The sequence below is a fragment of the Carassius carassius genome, chromosome 28 (assembly GCF_963082965.1).
Source record: "Carassius carassius chromosome 28, fCarCar2.1, whole genome shotgun sequence".
In the NCBI taxonomy this organism is placed as follows: Eukaryota; Metazoa; Chordata; class Actinopteri; order Cypriniformes; family Cyprinidae; genus Carassius; species Carassius carassius.
Window position 1 is genome coordinate 5811378 of NC_081782.1, and position 23571 is coordinate 5834948.

The window sequence follows — 23571 nt, forward strand, 5'->3', positions numbered from 1 at the left end:
ATTTAATTTTGTTTTATTTTATTCATTTATTTGTTTATTAGGGACCATATCTTCTAATTCTGTGTAAAAAAAGCAAAAAAAAAAAAAACCCAACACCTTTTCAATCAATATTCTGTCTTAAATTATATATACAATATATTAAAACTGGCATCAAACTCAACATCCACTGAATAAAACTGTCTATATTCTTTAAAAATATATATTTTATTTTATGTTATTTTTAATTTAATTTAATTTAATATTTGTTTTGTTTTAATTTAATTTAATTGTAATTATTATTTGTTTATTAGGGACTATATCTTCTAACGGAGGAATTTGATACAGATAAAAAAATTATCAATAAAATTTATAGAAATTTGTATTCAACATTTTTTCTTGTAATCTTCTGTCCTAATATGTAATATATTAAAACATATGCTTAACATCCAACGTTATTCATAACAACATTTTATTTTATTTTATGTTATATTATTTTATTTATTATTATTATTTTTTTGCCTTTTTTATTTTCAGGTACTATATCTGCCTGTGAAAGGAAAGACAAATTTATTTATAAATTAATTAAACAAATTAATTTACCTCTTTAACATTTTTATATTTAGGGTAACACTAAATTCTGGCTATAGTTATGGAGTTGCACACACTCTGCTGAATTTCAACTTCCTTTAAACATTATCACAACACAGGACAACCTTGAATCCATTCCAGCTAAACTATGACATATTGTTCAAATTAACATCATGAGGAATAAAAAAATAAAATAAAAAAAAAGAGTATTGTCCTGGGTACATGCATGCATCAAATCAATTCTCACTGGGCTGAAGTGAGTGAGAGTGTAATCTTATAGACATATGGAAAGGGATCATTATGTTCTAAACAAGCTCTGGCAATGAGGCCCCAGTCCACTGGCAGACTGCTTGCTAGTCTAAACCTCATCCAGCCAGGAGAATGACATATTCTTTGGCCTCTTCATTCAATTTTGATGTCACTCGTGCCAGCTAGCTTATGTATATGCCACTTCGTGCCAGGCTAGAATGCAGGCACAATAATGCTTTTAAAAGCTATTAGGCAGAATGACTGGTTGAGCCCAGATTAACGCACAACGAGGTGATTTTATACTGCTGCGGTACGGACAGTGTGTTTATTCAGACAAGGTTGAACAGACATTGCTGGCACTTATAGAGCACATACAGACAAAAACACGTTTCTTTTCAAACTGACATCTCAGTTTTCAGAATTGTTGTCATGCAGTAATAGAGGCTTAGACTGATTTCAGCCATGAAAAACGTGCAATCATATTTCGCAAGATGCATTGCTGTATTTGGCAATGGAGTCATATTGAATGACCAGAAGAATGCAGGAATTGGCATTTTTCACTCTCATTATCCATAAGGAATGCAATGGAAATTGGCACTGAACAACGTTACAGACTCTACAGGGATGCAGGGAAATGCTATTTTGCAATGTTGATATCCTGAAGGAACGCGGAAGAGTATTCGAAAGCTCTGATGAAAAACAGAGAAAAACAACCAGGCATCATTGCTCATCCCTAATTCCTCTAGATGAGACAACAGGGAAAGAAAAACTTGCAATCCTCTTAGGAGTCAGAGAATACAGTCATATTAGCCGCACAATACGTTCAAGCCCTAGGCGTACGGAGACCATAAATCTCCACCGCTGATTGATGAGGAAGAGTATGGCCATTATCCTGCACACTTAATACGGCGAGAGTTAGAGAGAGATTTGTATCGAGTTCCCTGTGTATGCACGTAAACAGCATTTTAGTCTTGTTTTACAATGCTAATATTAGAGCAGGATGTCCTCGGCATTCACCTTGAGAATATGCTTGAGTGGAGATTGTCTGTGGATGCATGTCCACATAGTAATTAAACCAATCAGCGCGCATGCTAATGTAGGTGTGCTGAAACTTTCATGAGTCAAACAGAACAAAATAAAAGCAGAAGAGAACAAAACACAATGAGTCAAATAAGATAGAAAAGAACACTGGAATATAGCAACATAATAAAACTGAACAGAAGCAAATACTAGAATAGAATCGAAACAAACAAAAATTAAACAATTACATAAAGAAACTATACTAAAATTGATTAGAATAAAGCACAAAACAAAATACTGTAAATATTTATGAAGTTTTAAAAAAAATGAACAGGCAAGAACAAAACACACACACACACACACACACACACACAAACTAATGCAACAGAATTTAACAGAATAGCAAAGACTTGACTAGAATAGGATAAAACAAAACTTTATAAATAAAGAATAGAGCTTAAACGAACTAAACTAAAATAAATAGAATAGAATGTAACAATGGAGTAAAAAATATTAGACTTAAATATGGTAAAAAAAGCCCAGAAACAGAATAAATAAATAGAGAATATAGCACAAAAAAGTATATAATAGAATATAACAATGGAATAGAAAAGATTAAACTAAAATGCAACAAAAATTATAGAATAGAATGCAAAACAAAATATTGTAAATAAAGCTTAAAACAAAAGAAATGGGCATGAACAAAACAAATCAAAACAAAAAACAAAACAAAACAAAACAAAACAAAACAAAACAAAAAAAAAAAACAAAAAAAAAACGAGAACTAAAAAAAAATGGAATAGAACATACCAACGAAATGGAAAAGACTAGACTAAAATGGAATAAAAAGAATAGAATTCAAAACAAAATACTGTAAATAAAGCTCAAAATAAAATAGTCAAGAATAGCAAAAAACAAACAAACAGAAAAATACTTAAAAACAGAAAACAAATGGAACAGATTGTATCAACGGAATAGAAAATACTAGACTAAAATAAAATATTTAGTGTGTTCAAAATAAAAAAATAAAGTTTCAAACAAAATAAGTAGGGGAGACTAGTACAAACAAAAGACAAAAAACAAATAGGCAAGGAGAGATTAAAAACAAACTAAATAACAAAAAAAAATAGAAGAGAACAGATCGCAAACAAACAAAGAAAAATCACACATACACACGCACATACACACACGCACATACACACACACACACACACACACACACACACACACACACATACACACATACACACACACACACACACACACACACACACACACACACAAAATAACACACACTAGAATAGAACAGAACAGAATAGAACAGAATAGAATAGAATAGAATAGAATAGAATATCACATCACCTCCCGACAGTAAGACAGGATCTTGCTGGGCTGCGTGAAACATCCCTGCCGTCCCTGAGGATCTGGTTCCCACTGTCCGCTCTCAGTGTTCATGTGTAGAAGCTGACGACCACAAAACATGGCAATCTGAGGAGCTGCCACATGAGGACTAACAGGTCCATTCACCTCCGTCATGGCCAGAGCCTGAGAAAGAGAAGGAGATTTAGACTCCTAATGCTGATTCCAAGTCAGAATCACCCTCAATTCAACATTAAAGCTTTATTTGCTGTACAAGCATGTTGTAGGCAGGTGCCTTCTTATGGAACTAGACTTGTGATTATAAGCAAAGCAAGAATATATGCTAGCCTCAAGTGCAAATTTATTAAAACATATAACAGTATAGTAAACATATTCAAGAGGACGATGTATCCAACTTGTTTTGTAAACAGAAGATTCTCTTAGAGAAGACATGCTAACTTTATATCTTGTAGCACTGAGAAAGTGAAAGATCCTGAATTGTTTCGAAGTTTGGAGTGGCCTACATTCCTGATAAAAACACGTTAAGCCTGGCTGCCTGTTATTACTGCAAACCACAGAGAGATAAGAAACATTTGAGGCCAGCAAAAATTCAGAGCGATAGGGAAGTGGAAAGGACAGGACGAGGAGAGAGAGAAGAAGGGTGAGTACAGTTGTTATCACTGGCCTGACAGTGAGGAGGAAATATAACATGGAGGCTCATTATTGAATTTCAGGCCAGACTCGCTGATAACCCTGAATGCAGCTTATCCATCTCCCATCAAACCTACGCGTGTAACTGGAGGACAGGCAAAGACACTCAGTACACTCTTTATCACAAACACGTCTGCTCACCCATCAGCTGAAAAATGAAAATGTTAATGAATTCAAAAGGGCAAAGGTGAACTATTATCTTTAAAAGTAGAAGAGGCTCAGTTTTATAATTGTCATTTTTCATCAAAATAAAGTGTCCTTTTTCTCTGTGAATATGTTTCTAGGGTATTTATGTTCTCTATGTAGTGCCCTTTCCATGACCCCTTCTCGATTATCTCTGCTGTTTTGGGAATGGAAACTTCTGCACACTGTAAAGCATATGTAAACAGCATAAAAATAGATACAAAAAAATACATACTAACAATAAATAAAATAGTACTGATAAATAAGTAAATAAATATTATTAATAATAAAAAATACTATTCCTAAATAAAATATTACTAATACATAAATATCAATAAATGTAAGTAAAATTGTATTGATAAAGAAACATGATTAATAAATAAAATATGAATATGATTAATAAATAAATGATCATTAATACATTGTAAGAAAATTAAATACTGAAAATAAATACTATTCATAGAAAAAAAGAGTATAAGTAAATAACAAACAAATAAAATTACAAATACAATTCTAAATAGATACTATTCATAAAGATAACAGCAGAAACATGTTTAAAAATAAGCATTATTAATAAATAAAATGCTAAAAATCTATATTATTATTACATAAAATATTAATAAAACTTTAAACTGAATTATACATGCAAAAGTTTTGTAATAAACTGGATCATCCTTCATATGATCATATATATGATATTCATATGAAACTGGAAAGTGCGTAGTATTATGGGATACAGTGAATCTACTATGTTAAACTACGAGTAAAGTAAGAGTACGCCATTGAGAGCACACCCTCAGTTCCCCATTCGTTCTAGTCTGGCCATCTCACTCACATCACTCAGTTTCTAGTTCATTCACTTCCTCTCTGTCTCTTTGGCAAAGGATGTAGGCATTGATCTGATATGTGTTCAGTGCTCCTGGAGAAGGGCCCCGGGGACAGTCACACATGCAGAGCAAACAGTAGCCCCGTGCAAGAGTCAAATGTTAATACAAGCTCATTGACCACTACAGTAGGTCATTTGAGTACATCAACACAGAGCAGGAAACAAGGGATCAGACGAGAAGAGAGTCTAATCGGGGAGAAGCTGCATTTCATCTGGTTATCTACCCATTTCACCGGTTAAGGCTTAGTAGCGGTAGCAGCACACTAATCGGTTCTCTGCAATGAGAAAATAAATTGATATTCCTGTGTTTGTATAATATACAGTATGCATACCATTTGTCCTCTGCAGAGACAAGATTCATATATAGATATATATTTATGTATGTAGAAGATAATTTAATCCAAAGCCTTTTAGGAAATGTAAAAAACCTGTTGTTACGTACATTAATAATCCCAAAATAAATGAAATCAAATGAGATACACAGCTGAGATCATACTAAATTCAGAAATATTGAAGAAATGTATGGTGACTACATAAATGTTGCTTAAAACAAATGGCATAAAAAAAAAAAAAAATCTAAATGCTTTTAAAATGTGATTTATGAAAATAATTTTTAATTAGCAATACAAAAATAATGGTGGGGCAACAAAATAAAATCAACATGTGCAAGAATCATCACTGACAGGACTGCTTTTCAGAAGAGAAAATTACTGCGCCTTTCAAAGCATCATTAATCTGGGGTTTGTCTGCGCTGGAGTGATTTATCCTGGATTACGTCTAATCTGACAAATTTGAGTCAAATTTGTATCAAGCTACAGACACTGAATTAAAGAGAGGCAGCAATTTACATGAGTGATTGTTTAAAAGTGTCAGATAGAGCACTAGCTGGATTCACTTACACTGACACACAACCAGCACTGGATATATAATAATAATAATAATTATATATATATATATATATATATATATATATATATATATATATATATATATATATATATATATATATATATATATAAAACATTTTACAATATAATTTAAATATTATTTAATAAATAAATATTTAAATAATAAAATATAATATTAAATTAAATTGAATTAAACTATATGCACTTTCATATAAACAAATACATATATTTGTAATATATATTGTGCAACATTTAAATTTTATAAAATAAAAAAAATATTAAATTAGAATTTTATAATTATATATTAATATGTTTGTAATATTATTATAATTGGAAATGAAACTGTGTATACTATCATATACATATCATATCATATACATATATATATACATACATATATATATATATATATATATATGTATATATATATATAAATTACATGTATTTAATATTTTTTATATATATTTTTTTTTTGTATTCAATTGTTTGTTTCAGATTGCAATAACTTATTTTTTTCATCTAAACTAAATTAATTTAAACAATTGAAGAATTCAAGTCAAGCTAGAATAATTTTCCTTTCATCACATAACTAGTTATTTTGATCAGTTCTGTTCTCTGATCCCAAGCGAACTGTAATAATGACTAATGATGAAGAGAACACACTATAACATGTGATTATAACACAGATCCCGTGTGCGTCAGTGCTGTTCTTCTGCACGCGTGGATTCTGAGGGGGAGTGATGCTGCGAGGTTGCATGACTTCTTACTTGTGGGCGGAAAGAAGCAATCAAAGCAAAAAACAAAAACAAAAACAGCTTTTAAAGCCTGTCAGAGTTTTTTTTACACTCCAAAGCTTGCCACGTTTCAGTGGCATTCTAAACGAGGGTGCCAATCTGGCAACCCTGGCAAAGACTGGAAACCCGGCGTACTTTAATCTTCAATGACAAAGTGAATGACAGACACACAGCACTCAGGCAACCAATTAGAGAGGAGATGCCCACAGGGAAGAAGAGGGGGAAAAGAAAGAAAGAAAGGCGAAATGTGAGCGTGATCAAAGGAAAACCCTGCCTCTGCTGGCCAAAGCAAAAACGTTTGAAGTCCTAATTAAAATTTATGAGAAAAAAATATATATAAGTCGGAGCCGTAAATATACAATAAATATACAGAGCCCACAGGAGAGAGAGAGCAACATTAGCGCAGAGCTGAGAATAAGAGTCAAATGCCATTAGGAGACTGTTGGATTAAAAATGATGAAAAAATCTCATCAGCTTGAAGGCTTGACGAATCGGTTAGAGCCGCCGCTGCAGCGTTTGCAGTACACACACTTGTGTGTGTGTTAAGAGCCCGGATTGAACCCTGGTGTCATGACATCTCACTTAGTCATCGCTGAAGTTCAGCTGTCGATTACTCATGAAACGGTTCTCAAGTGAACATCTGCTGGTGTCGCTCTTATTTTTGAGTTATTTTTGACTCAACTGAATCCGTACACTTTCCACAGTTTCAGCACAGATTACAGAGAAAATTAAATATTTTCCTGAAAATGACATTACATTTTATTATATTGAATTTTATATATTAAATCATCAGTGTGAGTATGTGTGGGTGCATGTGGATTTTGAATATATTTTTCATTTCCATTTTCATTTTAGTTAAGGTTGTAGTAAATGTGCTGTGTTTTGGTAATTTTTAAAATATTTATTATACATATGTCTGTATAGTTTTTATTAATTTTTTTTGCAGTTTTCTTTTTGTTCATTTTAATAGATTGGGTTAAAATTATATATTAATAATATTCAACTTAAAATCAGATGCCTTGGCAATTACTTGATATTAAAAAGTGTTTGTTTGTTTGTTAGTTTTTTTCTTCAGTTAATGTTATTTAAGTTAACTGAAGTTACAGAAATGTTTTTATGGTTTTAGTCAAGCATTAAATCCCTGATACATACATAAAATAAATAAATATACACACATATACATATGCAAAAACAACATAAAACATATTTTTGAGCAAACATTTTATCATATTAATTCTAAATTAATGTATTATATTCTTGGTGTCAGCTGAGATTACTATACTTACTGGTAAGCTGAAAGATGCTTAAAGGGATACTCCACCCCAATTTTTGTTTTGTCATTAATCACTTACCCCCATGTCGTTCCAAACCTGCAAATGCTTTGTTTGTCTTCAGAACACAATTTATGATATTTTGAATGAAAACCGGGAGGCTTGTGACTGTCCCATAGACTGCCAACTGTCAGGGTCCAGGAAAGTATGAAAGACATCTTCAGTATAGTCCATCTGCCATTAGTGCTTCAACCGTAATGTTATGAAGTAACGAGAATACTTTTTGTAAATTAAATTAAAATGTATGCATTTAGCAGACACTTTTATTCAAAGCGACTTACAGTGCATTCAGGCTAACATTTTTTACCTAACATGTGTTCCCTGGGAATTGAACCCACAACCTTGCGCTGGTAACACAATCCTCTACCACTTGAGCTACAGGAACACTTAAGAACATAAAGGGTTTTTCACACGAAGAAAACCAAAAAAACGACTTTATTCAACAATTCCCCTCCTATGTTTCTCCACTTCACCGTAGCGGAGATTTTGGAGGTTATGAGATAAACGCAGGCAGCGTACTATCTTCTGAGTTAGCCGTGCCACAAGGTTGTGCTGTTTTCTTTCAAATCAAAGCATAAATATACATAAAAAAGCCGCTGACACAGTAGAGCGTACGCTGCCTGGGTTCAGCTCATAACCTCCAAAAATGGTGCTACGGTGAAGTGGAGAGAAACAGAGGAGACGATTTGTTGAATAAATAATTTTTTTGTTTTCTTTGTGTACAAAAAGCATTTTAGTCGCTTCATAATGTTAGGGTTGAATCACTGATGGCAGATGGACTATTCTGATGACATCTTTCATACTTTTCTGGAGTTTGACAGTGTAACTTACTTGGCAGTCTGTGGGACAGTCACAAGCCACCCGGTTTTCATCCAAAATAGCTTAAATTGTGTACAGAAGACGAACAACGCTTTTACGGGCTTGGAACGACATGGGGGTTAGTGATTCGTGACAACATTTTCATTTTGGTTTAGAGTATCACTTTAATCATAATTCTTTAAAAATGTAAACCTTTCTTCAAAATGAGCAATGTGTAGAACTTAAATATTTGTGTAGATTCTGTGCTGAAGCACACACAGTTCTTACATACCCTGACAAACAACACATGCATCTACAGGAAACCTCACACACTGGATTACAGCAATGCCTTGAGGTATTAGGACTGATTACTATCTGCCAACATGTTTAGAGTTGTCTTTAAGACCTCTGATGTGGTTTAAAACAGGATGAACCCAGGCATGGTACGGGACCGGCACCTCTATCTCCTGAAACACTGCTCAGATAATGGGATGAGATAACTGAATTTTTTTTTAACTGGAGGAAGGTCATAGCCACATGGGAGACTTCCGGACATTTGAGAAGATAACCTGCCATCACGCTCTCCAGCTCTTAGTTCCATATGCACATATAGCACAAACACACACTCAGAAACACACACGGTGAAGATCAATACCCAGAGCTGTTGTACAATCCTGCTCCTTCAATCGATATCAGTGCTTCAGTAGCCCCGAGGTTTGATCTAAAACATGCACACACACACACACACACACACACACACACACACACACACACACACACACACACACACACACACACACACACACACACACACACACACACACACACACACAAGCATACAAACAGGAGGCTTGTTATATGCCAAGTCTTTCAGGTTTAGTCCAGATCACATTCTGGGAACAACAGATATGCATGACTCCATGATGTGCATCATGCGATTAATTCTCGCAGTCTGCTAAAACCTGAGCCGGGTTACACAATGCTTGACGTCCTCCATCCAAAGCAGAAAAAAAGCACTAAGCAGCAACTCTTTCCCTCGGATAAAAGAAGCATCCACAAGCGTTATTGTATTGGGGATGACAGAGATGAACGCATGCTCTCATTCACTACAGGGTATTTAAGACGCAGCCTTTTATCTTGCTTGTTGATGACAGATGCCATCAGTCTTAAAGCACTCGCCAGGTTGAAGAAGGATTATGCTTAAAGGGATAGTTCACCTAAAAATGAAAATTCTGTCAGCATTAAATCACACCCATGTTTTTAAAAACCTGTATGAACTAAACTAAAACATGTATTCATAATTCAGACATTACTATTTACCGCAAAGAGGTACAGGGCTGATTTTCAATTACAGATGACTTAAATTTCAGTCTTTTCCTCATGTAAATATATTTTATGATTTTAGAAGATTCGTAATATAGCATATGAATCATTCCCATAATCACTATGAAGCTTGAGGGCCCAAAACCCTATTCACTTTCATTATACTAACAAAAGAGGCTAGCAGATCCTTAAAACCTTTTGTGATCCATATAAGAAAGAAAGAAAATCAGACGGATGTAGGTTTGGAAAAACACAAGACTGGAGTAAATAACTATTGCTTTAGGTTCTCTGCTTGAGGAGATTCAACTGCAGTATAAACCAAATGATGCATATAAACACCATCTAATAGCAGATTCCCCTGCAGACATAACCAACAACATGGCACTATTAGATACAAAAAGGAAGCAGAGATATGAGATCGGATTTAATTTTTGCTCTGAGGCAAACGGGGAAATTAACTAAAGATAATAATGAAAAAACATCAAAAGATGTATTTAAATGCTTTTCCGGTAGTAAAGAAAACATTTTGCAGTATGCTAAAATAGCATTCACATGATGCTCGCAATAGAAACTGCAGCATTTCATACAAAATCTTGTTAAAAAGAAAATCCCAAAGATGCAGATTCAGTCATTGTTCCTTTTAATCGACCACGGCATCTCACAAATGTAATTAGATTACGTTCTGAACCGTTCCATTAAGTTCAGTTCAATTCAGTTCAAAAGAATTATTATCCATTACCTTTAAAAACAGAAAATGATATTTGACTCGTAATGCAAGTCACAAGCTCCATTGTAATGCTATTGAAAGCTCCATTTGATTCGTCTCCGCTCTTGAACACTAACATTCAGCAGTCGCCGATTAAACTCTGTTAAACGGCCGTGACTACATTTACAGACAACACCGGTCCATTTCAGATGGATTTTCTCTCATTCACTGCAACTCCCTCTCCATCTGCACAATGGAAACTCAAGATTTTATCATGCAAAAGGCCATGCACTCACAGCTTGTGCCTTTCAAAACAGCGTGTGTACTTGTTTTTGGAGGGTTATGTCATGATTGATTTTCCTTCACGTCAAAGTGAAGTGCAGCAAGCTGTATGTTCCCTACAGCCCATTGAGGCAGAGAGCGAGGGTTCGTCTGAGCCCAGTCAAACTCCTTAATTGCACAGTCAGAGCTGGGTGTATCCAGAGCGATTTCAACATAGTGGAGCGAAGGCAAGCACAGACAGACATACACCCACACACATACACTCAAATGTGTTTGATTTGGCTCAAGACTTGGAACCAATGACTTTTAACCCAAACAAACTACACACACACACACTAAACTTTTCCTAGTATGAAGAGTGTGAACTGACTAGTTAGACTACTTTGACATAAAAAAAGACCTTTACACTGTTGTTAAAACGTTTGGGTTTTTTTTTCTTGAAGAAAATTAATACTTTTATTTTGCAAAGATGCAATAAGGTGATTAAAAGTTTATTAAAAGACATTTCTGATGTTACAAAGGATTTCTATTTCATAAAGGCTGTTCTTTTAAGCTTTTTATTCATCAAAGACTCCTGTTTCATCAAAGAATCCGTGTTTATTCGTTATAATACTGAGTGTAATTGAATTTGATGTTAAAATATGTTCTTTAATCTCAGTACTGTTTGTTTTTGGGCTCAGATTTCATCGACACACCCGGGCGAGAATTAGCTTTTTTTTTTGGTAAAAGGCGATCACAGAGAACGATTGAATACACTTAAATTAAAATGCTACTTTTAAATGTGCCTTTTTATTTCTAAAATGCTTGTTTAACTTGTTTAAATGTATGTAATATTGTAAAATATGCTGTATTCACCCAAATTAATTTGTCTTGTATTTTGTCCATGGGTCTTCTTGCTTAATAATAAATATTCATCTTTTGATTATTGCTGTTCCCTATTGTAATTCTGTGTGTGATTTTTAAATTCCAGCCCATTTGAAACCTTAAATTAAACAACCAAGCATGGTAGGTAAAAGCTTTTAACCCAACCAGCTGGGTCAAAATAACCCAGCATGTATTCTGTTGAATATTTACCCAGCGCTGCGTTGCCAAATAATCCAAGTTGGGTTGTTTTTAAACTGGCATTTTTTAGAGTGTATACTGACCACCATCCTAAAACAAACATAAAACACCCCATATTCAATCCACCTTCCCCTGAGATTGTTCCAGCTGTTTGCAGCAACATATGAAATATGGTTCATTCAATAACAGCGTTCTGCCTTCTGATTAAATATTCCACACCAGTCGTTGTTCATGGTCGTGGATGCAGGATGACATCATGCCTGGCGATGATGCAATCATGCAGAGCTGCTGGGCCAGTTCATCATGTGTCGCCTTATAACAAGTCAACCTTCTTTTAATCCATCAGACCTGCAGTAAATACAGAGTGTATGGATTGTCTGCATGACTGTGTGTGTGTGTGTGTGCATGTTTTTATGTGTGTGGATCCTCTGTTCATTAGAGATGCAGTCATCTCCAATGGTACCCATGTGTGTTAGTATGAGCCCTACACCATGCATCATTTTAGACAAGTGACTATCAGCTGAAAATAGGGGGCTGCAGGTTTTTGTTTTTAGTTTTTATGTTCCTCGTAATAATGTGGCACTACAGAATCAAGATTCCTCCACACCTCGAATGTAGAACAAAACATCAGTGATTCTTCTCAGCCAAGGTATACGTCATACTGAATTCTAACGAAAATTAGGTTCTGAGGAAACAAAGTTAAGTCTGTTGAGGGCACTAGAAAATGGTGTAAAAACTATTTCACAAATAAATACAACGATCGGTAACACGTATTAACACATTAAACATGACAGTTTGAAGTAGGAAGACTGAAATCGTCTTTTCTTGTAAAATTTACTTTAGAAATCTTTATTTACAACTTTGAAAAAGTGTGGTTATTTAAATGTAATCTAGGATGTTAAGTTTTCATTTGAAACAAATTAAATACTGCTTCTACAGTGACAGAGGTTCATCGCTATACATCATGGAAATATAATTATACACACAAATCAATCAAAAGGTGAAAAAAAAGTGACAAAGCACATGCGGCAGGTCCCAGGAGCTCAGCCAATTCTTAAAACTGAATATTACACAACAAGCTCTAGCTTGTCAGGAAGTGTCCCTGGAAACGCTTCTTCCTTTGGTTTAGCCGCACAGTGGGCTTTTGCCACGGATTTGGGGAATAAATAGAAACAAACATGCGCAAAGCTCTTGCATGCGCTTACACAAAAATGTCTTTCTGCAGGACAGATGGCCCTAACAGTGGGTGACTGGCCAGCTCTCCGGCCCCCCTCCACCCTTTCTCTCTCTGGCTTTCTGCTGATCTCAACCCTCCATAATCTGTCTATTTCTCCCTTCCTCTCTGTGTCGCTCTCCCTTGTCCACCCCCCACCCTAAGTAATACAGACTCTACAAGATTTGGGTGCATTCATCATTGTAATCATGCTGATAAATTATTCAGTGCTCAGCCTCATTTGCCTGCCAGCCCTTGATTAGGAGAGCGGAGTGTCAGCTGGGTCCACCCTGCTCTTGGATGAGGAGAAGCCTGATGAAAGAGGCCGGACAGTCTCGGTTCAGTCAGAGCAACAACCACTGTTAGATTCGGACGCTAATTGCATGCCCCATGCTAATTGCACGCTGTAATTAATGTTAGCAAAAGGCAACGAGCTGTGGAACCTTCGATTCTCACACTTGGCTGGTGTGAAGGGTGGACAACACAGCAGGAAATGAGATGTTACGGGGGCAAACAGTTCAATATCCCTTGCCAATTTCCAAACTGGTTTATGCTGGTTTAGTTGTTGGGTCAGCATAATCACATGGCATTTTTTTTAAATGTTTTGGCGAATTGGTCATAATTCGTATGAATTTGTTCTCATTTCTATGATCGGTTTACTATGGAAGTTTGTAAATGGCATTTCTGAAAAAAATAAATAAAATAGAGTTGTGCGATATAAACTCAGAATTGTGAGATGTTAACTAAGATATAACAATTCTGAGGATAAAAGTACGAACTTGTGTGACAAACTTGCTATTCTGCAGAAAAAAAACTGTCAGTGTTACAAAGATTTAAACTCAGAATTGCGCTCCATTCTGAGAAGAAAGGTCCAAATTGTGTGACATAAACTCACAATTTTGTAAAAAAAAAAAAAAAATTCAGTATTGCAAAGATATAAACTCAACTATAACCTTTCCTGCAATTCTGCAAAAATAGTCAGAATTGCAAGATATGAACATAATTGTGAGATGTTAACTTATCACTCGACATCACTCGAAATTCTGAGAACAAATGTATGAATTGTGTGACAAACTCACAATTCTGCGAAAAAAACAAAACAAAACAAAAAATATGTTAACTAGGCTACGTTTACACAAGTGCATTTTTTTTTTCAAATAATTTGTGCTACGGTTACGCCTGTCGTTTACTCTACTCAGCCGTTTGTGACCCTCGAAAATTGTTGCAGACCCCATTTTAGTTTGAAAACCACATTCCATATTTGCTATGCATATCCTTAATGACCATGTAAACGATAACATTTTGCTCATTGTTATACCTCAATGAATGGTCATGTGACATGCATTTTCCACTGTGCAGTGTGGACAGAGATCGTTTCTGAAATGCAGAAAAAAAATATTTTTAAACGAAAATGCACTAGTGTAAGGCCAACTCTCTATTCTGAGAATTCCAAATTGCAAGATGTAAACTTGTGTTGATGTTAACTGAGATGTTAACAAACATAACATTTGAAAAAAGCTGAAATGTGAGATTTAATCTCTTACAATCGTTAGAAAAAAATCTGAATTGCAAGATGAAAAGTCACAGTTAACTTTGTTCAATGGCAGAAAAAAAAATTATTTGCAAGATATAAACTCAGAATTGAGAGATGTTAACTAAGATATAACTCACAATTCTGAGGAGTCCAATTTGTGTATAAACTCGCAATTCTGTGAAAAAAAAGTCAGACTTGCAAGATATTATGTCAGTATTGTGAGATTCTCTTAGACTAAGCTATTATTTGCGATTTGGAGAAAATTTTTTTTAAATGTGATTTATAAAAAATTTGAATAAAAGAAATATTAGAAAAAAGTCATAATCACAAGATGTCACAAATACCTTTTGAATGTTTTTCTATAGTAGAACAAAAACTGAATCACAAGATATAAACTCAGAACTGCAAGTTAACAACTAAGATATAACTTGCAATTGTGATGAAAAAAGTCTGTATTGTAAACATCAGAGGTGGGTAGAGTACCCAAAAACTGTACTCAAGTAAAAGTAAAAGTACTTCTAGAAATATTTACTCAAGTAAAAGTAAAAGTACTAGTCTTGAATAGTTACTTGAGTAAGAGTAAAAGAGTATCGGATAAAAAATCTACTCAAGTAGTTAGTTACTAGTTACTTTGGGTCATATATACTGTACTGAGCCTATTTTTATTTAGATATATAGATAAAATGTATGTAATGTATGTGTGCGTGTATAAATGTATATATTTCATCAGCCTTTACTCCAATTTATGTAATTTATTATAAAACCCTGTCTGTTTACTTAAGTAACAGATATAGGTGTCATGCCATAACATATTTTTAATACGACTGACTTTATATTAAATGTGAATTTAACATTGAAAGTTAATGTGATATAAATATTGCTACTAATCAATCTTTCATTGTTCAGAAAGAGAGCAAATAACATTTACATTATTAAAGATAATTTTCACTGACAGTCTAGATTTCAATCACTCTCAGAAACTCCCATTAAAATCACTGAAACTGTTAACACTATGAAATCAATATCTTAATTAAAGATTCGTACACACATCTGCACTTTGTTGTTCCTGCGAGAGAATTTGCCAGAAAGAGGTCTCCAGTCAGTGAGCGAGTGAAGGAAGCACCGGCATTTTAGCGATGACTCATCGGAACGCCTCTGATTGGCCAATGCTTTAATAAGCTCAAAAGAATCATGTGTGATTGGTTATAATGCGCAGCGCTGTATAAACGCATCTATCTCTGGCTAAGCGCCAGCAAGCAATCACAGATCTGAATTTAGCAGCTGATAATATGACTCGCTGAACGTACTTGCACTAGTGTGATTGTATTAAAATTAATAAAATCTTAATCGGCTATTTTTTGTCTTTTGGAAGCTGCATTCAACTTGACTCCCCTCTGTTATAAGCCACACACGTACAACAAGCTAATGTCACAGTGGTATCGTGTGCTGTAATCGAATGTAGCCCAAGTTATTACCTGTTAAACAGTAGACAGCACACGCGGTGTTCATCTAATAAGGATCTCCATCGCTAGCAAATGATAACCTTTGCAGATTTCAATTCAGTGCAGTTCCATAGCCACGTTTTCAACGCTGCTGATGTTAAACGTTACAACTCTGAGTGAACCACTTCAGACGCTCAGCGTGTGCGGCAGGGAACTGAACGACTCATTCAAACTGATTCATGAACCAATTCACTCGTTTGCCAATTGGTTTGATCAAGCCTTTGAACAGAATTGACTCAAAAGAATGAATCATTCGCGAATGGGCATCGCTCATTGCCCAGAGAAAAGTAGACGGCGCGTTTGGAATAAACTGAAGCATTATAACATTTATTGCATTAAGATAAAGTAACGAGAGGAGCGTCGCCCACAGTAACGAAGTAAAAGTACAGATTTTTCCACAAAAATTTACTCAAGTAAGAGTATAAAGTACCCATCTTTAAATATACTCCGAAAAGTATTCGTTACCCCAAAAAATTACTCAAGTAAATGTAACGAAGTAAATGTAACTCGTTACTACCCACCTCTGGTAAACATAAACTCGCAATTCTACGATAAGTTAGAATTTAAAGATTCAAACTCAGAATTGAGAGATGTTAACCAAGATATAACTCTCAAGAAGAAAAGTCTGAATGGTTAGATGTCAAATAAAAAGTTGTATTCCTATTGTTTTTTCTGTGGCAGAAAATGTTTCCATAGCTTATGTACCAGTGATTGTTATGTTAAGAAGTTTGAAAGTTATGATTACAACCAATACATTTTTGTATGACATGGAAGAAACAGAAAATCTTCATGTTAGAGTGAACAAACCCTTGTGGTATCATTAAAATTTTTATGATTCATATTGTACGAATTCACACAAAATCGTCATCTTTTGAAATAATAAAATTTTCCAGTGAGATCAGGTTGTGTAGGTCACCAGGATCCTAATCTTTTCCCAACTTCATTTATTCTCATATCTGTTTGTTTTGCCTTGGAGTGAAGCATGGGTTGTAAGGCAGTGGTGTCTGCACTGGCAGGGCAGCTGGACGCTCACCGCTTAGGGTCTCATCAGTCCAAATTAGTTGAGCTGGAGCTCCAGCTGCCTTGATGAGGAGCAGATGGCAGATGATGGGTGACCCCTGCAGGGATTGTTCTGGGACGGGGTTTACACACTAGAGAAGCCAAATCCCTACTCACTTGGATGCGGTATGGCGCGCTCGCACTTACTTCTCTATTAAGAATTTAAGACATCCATATTTTAAAGACCCCAATATTAAAATGTGTCATCAGTTACTCACCCTCATTTCATTCTAAATCTCTCTGACTTTATTTTTTCTGTGAAACACAAGAAGACAGTTTTGAAGAACGCTGGGGCCTGAGCCGAAAATACTTTCATTATATAGACAAAACAAAACGTTGAGACAATTCCTAAAATTTCAACAGAAAAATAAAGTATATTTTTGGAATGACATTAAGGTAAGTGAATGACAACAGAAGTTTTCATTTGGGGTGAACTAAGCTAAGTCTGTATAATAGTGGTACTTTTTAAACAGCATATCAAATTAAAGTCATATAAAGACAAAGGAAAAAAAAATGGTTTTATTCACTTTAAGGAAAAGCTTATTGAAAACTGTCAATAACAAGATCCATTGTATGACATAGAACGGAGAAGTGAAGAACATGGAAGAAGTGAATGATTAATGATTATTTCTAAAGAGAAATGTCAGAGGATTTTGATATAAGCCAAGAAGAGACTGGTTTTCCTTTGGTGTAAACTATATTTAGCTCTTGCGAGACTAGCATATCCTCAGCAGAGCTTACGCTATTCATATGTCCTACGTCATCCACTGGAATGCCACTCTCTCATGAACGTGCATACGATGATTTGCAGAGGAGAGATTACAGTTTGTGCATTTTAAATATAGATATTTTTTATACACAAATGCATTGCTTCACTTCAGAAGGTCTTTATTAGCCCCTGGAGCTGTGTGGAGCACTTTTTATGATGGATGGATGCACTTTTTTGGGCTTCAAAGTCACAACTCCATTCACTGCCACTATAAAGCTTGGAAGAGCCAAGACATTTTTTTAATAAAACTCTAATTATATTCCTCTGAAAGAAGAAAGTCAAATACACCTAGGATGGCTTGAGGGTAAGGAAATCATAGGGTTATTTTAATTTTTGGTGAACTATCCCTTTAACAAATGATAACCATTTTCATGCTCGGGTGAACTAAGCCAATGAATTAGCCAGTATAATGGTGATAAAAAAAGAAAGACACAATTTTTGATATAAAGTAACTATAAACGACTTCCTATAAAAGACTTTTTCCTTCTTTCCTTCTGCAGAACACAAAAGAAGATATTTTAAAGAAAATGTTAATTGTTTTGACTCCACTGACTTTCACTGAATAGTCCTGAGATATTTTTCAAACAATTTTCTTTTGTGTTCTATGGATAGAAAGGATGTCATACAGGCTTCGAACTACATGAGAGCGAGTAATTATTGACAATAAAAACCAATAACAATAAATAAAACCGATGAATTAGTCATAATCGAAAAGTTTACTTTACTCGTTGAATTACTGTGCATTTGTGGGCTGTAAAGTTGTGATGTCCATGTCCTGTGTCACAGTTTAGTGAAGAAAAAGCCATGATGCATAGCTGGAGATCTCCCACGTAGCCTGTGAGCTAAACCACGAGAATAGCCCTCCTGGTCTGAGAGGTTTCTATACAGTACACACCCACATTAGACCAGATGGGCTCCAGCAGCGAGAGGTGAGTCACTGTAAAACCACACAAACACATTCACCAGACCTTAAATAACCGAGCACGCTTCTAATATACAAACAGTCTACAGGACCAGCAGGGAAAATGTTGTTTTTCTGCATTGAGCCATTGCCGCAGTGTACTGGACTGAAAAATGTGTGTGACTCAGAGAGTGATGTACGACTAAACATTCCACTTTCAACAATCTTCTGTCAAACTCTGTTTTTTTTTTGTCGCTGTCACCCGCCGCTCTGTTCCTCGCCATCATTAAAGCTTTTTGTCCATTCCCCCATTTGAAAGTGGGCTGTTTCCTTTTATAGCTTAATTGCAAGAACATCAAGGACGACATCAAGCAATCTTTTTTTTTCTTTTTTTTTTTTACAGACGAGGCTTTTTCATATTCTAAATTCAATTACATCTATTCAGATTGAGGAACGGTTCATAGATGACGTCTCTTGGCCTGTTTTGGGGGTCTTTCTGATGAACACAAAATGTCCTGCTAACTCTCTCTCTTTCTCAAAAAATAAATAAAATAAAAGCACTAATCAAGCGTCCTTTGTACGACAACTGTCTGCAGCTAAGTCTGGCGTGCCCCAAAAAGCACAGAATAAAGGCAAGATTTGCTGGGAACTGAGTGCAATCTTAATTAGGACTTTATGACCTTGAAATGACCGGAAACCTGACCGTTAGAACGAGATTTTGACATTTCCTGAAGAAAAACCTTTGCAGAACTAGCTGTCTTGATGGTCTGAGAGTTTTTTTTTTTTTTTTGAGTGTGCTATGCAGTTGCTATGGTGCCTGTGGCTGCAAGTTCAATGCAAGTTTATGAAATATTTTTTATTTTTTTGCCTGTTTTATGGTCTGCAAAGCAAATCTAAAAGCAATAACACCCCTCTTATAAATACGCGGCATGCTTAATTTCAGGCATCATTTATGTTGCCAATACAAACTGTATGGGAAGAGTTATAGATCAATGGGAATAACCTATTTCATTAGTACATTATATCCATTACAATTTCTTATCAATTATTTACATACAATTTTGATGTTGCATTTGAAAACTAAAATGATATGCAATATTCTTTCAAGCACAACATTAATATGTGAAAAACTATGATAAATAGATAAATAAATACATTATATGTATTATTTACACCACATTCAACACCAAAAGATCATAAAAAAATATTTACATAATCATTATATTCCATTTATGTCTCATTCCTCCCACACTTTGTATTTTGATGAAATGAATCACTGAACTTCGCCACAAGAGAAGTGGGCAGAGAAAGCCCTGCTGTTCTTAGTTTAAACACAGGAAGTTGTTTGCACTTTTCATTTCGCCCACTTTTTCTCAAAAGAAATGACAAACAGCATATCACTGTTGTACTGAGGACAAACAATTACTATTTCATAAAGAGAGCAACACAATTTTTCAATATTACCAATATTAAAACCACAGTAGTTCGCACATAAAGAAGTTTGCATTTACTGACTCAGATATTAAGGCATTTTTTCGAGTGGCCTGGAACCAATAGGACTTCAGGCTCTGCAGCGTGAATTTAACATTTTGTGTCTTGTGGATTCCAGTCCAATCTAAGATATAATCTCTCCAGACAATGACTGCAAAGGATTTACACAATAACTCTATTGACATCACCGATCACCTTTCTTTCGCAAGGTCATTTTCTTGGCCCTTGCTTGTAAAGAATCAAACATGACGTGAGTTGTCCGTGGCACTTGTTACCACTGCACATATGTTTCAGTTTATTCCTTATACTCATTTAATGCATTTCATTCGTTCGGTGTCTTATGCCAGAGCAAATCAGCATCTCTGCCATCTGAAAGCTTGCCAGCAAGACACAGCGTTCTAACCACTGTGAAATCACTAATCCTGCTTTGGAATCATTAGCTTTTTTTGTGGGTTATTGCAGATCAGCAAATGGCATGAGAATTGGATTTGAAAGGATAAAGATGATATTTTCCCCTTTCTTTCGAGGCAGGTGCGTATATCAAGGCTAATGTGTATGTATAAAGACCGATTTATCAAATTCAGCTTGTTAAACAAAAGCCCAAATAACAGTCATCAAGTGAATTACTTTCATCGTCGCTGGGGGAATATCCTGATCTCTTATCCCTCTGAATAATCATTCAATCCTAAGCACAGATTTCATCAGTGTAATCAAACATTTACCTCCTATCTGCCTTATTTGCTTTGCGTCAATTCTGTTACCACAACGACCTTTGGGACTTTAAAATAATGCTCTGTTTGAGCAGCCAAGGGTATAATCAAGGATTTGACTTTTAGCAGTTTACATATTTAAATGTAAACTTAGGTTAAAAGTAATCAAAAAGTAGTCTGATTACATTACCTAAAATGTGTAATGGATTTTGTTACTAACTACTATTTTTGTCACATAATTTGAGTTAACAGATTGCAATTTGTAAGCAACCAGTTCATATATATATATATATATATATATATCACAGAATAATTATGTATAGCTGTCCCTAGTCCCTATAGAAATAAATGCATGACTATAAATAAATATGAATGAATAAATATAAATAAATTGCAGAAATAAATATATGCATATATGCAAATTTATGCATGCATACATAAATACATATATATATACATACATAAATACTGATTTTACATATATATGTAATTTTACTGATGAATTCCATGTTTAGGATTGGACAATTAGAGGGAAACGTAAATTAATAAATACAAAAAAATATAAAAAATGTGCATAAACATAAATTAATAAATGCATAAATACATAAAAAAACATGCTTTTCTCATCAAAAGCCAAACAAAAACACCTGCATACTTAGTACGTCTTTAAAAGGAGGGGAGACCAATCAAAAAGAGCAGGAGATTATTTAAAAAATCTTAAAAGTATATTCTCAATCTAAAATGTATGAATTATGTCAAACTGGATTGACCTTATCAAAAGAAAAAAGGGGAAGAAAAAAAAAACACACACACACACACACACATGGATTGCACACATGGAAATAAAGATAATTTGTTTATGGAATTGCTCTTAAGGCTTCCCTAAAGAGAAGCACCTGTAAAGAGGCGGCATATGTCAACACCTCACCACACGCAAACACAAAAAACCTGTATGTCTGTTCCCTGTTGCTTTTCTCCACATAAGGACAATCCAATCCACATGGGGGCTTATTGTGATTCAAGCTATTTTTCTTCAAGGCTGTTTTGTTGCAGCAACCGACCGTGTGTAAAATTAATACAGTCCTGCAACATTTGAAACGCTCCCCACTGGTCTTTCAAAAGCTTCTGCCTCTAATACTGTTTCTGTGCAGTCAGCCAACACAGGAGTCACAGACCTTGTTCCTTGAGATTTTGAGCTCTCTCGTAAAAGCACATTTGCATGTCATGTTCATCCTCATTAAGCCCTCGTTTCTTCTTTGCTCTCATCTCGCACTCTCTCTCGCTCTCTCGTTTCTCTGCACTTAGCACATCTGTTGGGTTTGTCAGCTGCAGGCTGCTGCCTTCACATTGCTGTCCCCTTTGGATCTCTTTTGCATGAGTTACGTGTGTGTGTTATCGATCAGATGATGACCGACTGCAGCAAGTGTAAACCTGAGTTGAGTGTCAAAAAAAAAAGCCACTGCAGTGATATATATGTATACTGTATGTAAACATTAGGTATCATGAATTAAGAATGGACCACATTATTTACAGAATTTATTAATCTAGATGAATGTTTATTTATAAATATACTATTGTTCAATGGTAGTGCATGTTCATGCATAATAGCATTAATGATGGTCATTTATTATTATTAAATTGAAAGGTTAAAGTTGTGTTTTATAAACACTTTTGAAAGAAATAAATACTTTTATTTAGCAAGGACACATTAAAAATCTAAAGTGGCAGTAGGACATATATAATGCTACAAAATATTTCCATTTCAAATAAATACTGAAAAATTATGGTTTCCGCAAAAATATTAGGCAGCACAATTAATGTAAGCTAATATCTGATTGGTAGATTTATTTATTTTTTTGTCCTGGACCTACAAGGATGTTGATTCAAGAACATTCGAGTCCTACATGAAAACATAAGCCAATATAAATCCAAAAAATCATGAGCAAAATAAACTTTGGTTCTCCATTTTAATCTCACTGCTATCAACAAGAAAGAGTTTTCCTAGGAAAGATTTATTTCCTAATGAACAAACATGAACAAAATCCATAAGAAATAAGAATTGATCAAGTCCATGCTATTCAATCTTATTTTGTGAAAAACGAATTCCCTATTTTCAATACGATGCTTGACTTTCAGACTTCATCAGTCTTTACAGCTCTAGTTTTTTCCAGTAGTACTGTACAGCTTCTACCAACAACCATGCAGTGAGACCC

At 34.8% G+C, this 23571-nt stretch overlaps 1 protein-coding gene across 1 annotated transcript in view; it reads right to left on the reverse strand.

The window, feature by feature from the left end:
- LOC132107784 (amyloid beta precursor like protein 1-like) overlaps positions 1 to 23571 on the reverse strand; it is a 49956-nt gene that overhangs the window by 13459 nt on the left and 12926 nt on the right. Inside the window, exon 2 of the mRNA XM_059513990.1 lies at positions 3199 to 3381. Within this exon, the coding sequence (XP_059369973.1) occupies positions 3199 to 3381 (183 nt within the window). The remainder of the gene's footprint in view (positions 1 to 3198; positions 3382 to 23571) is intronic.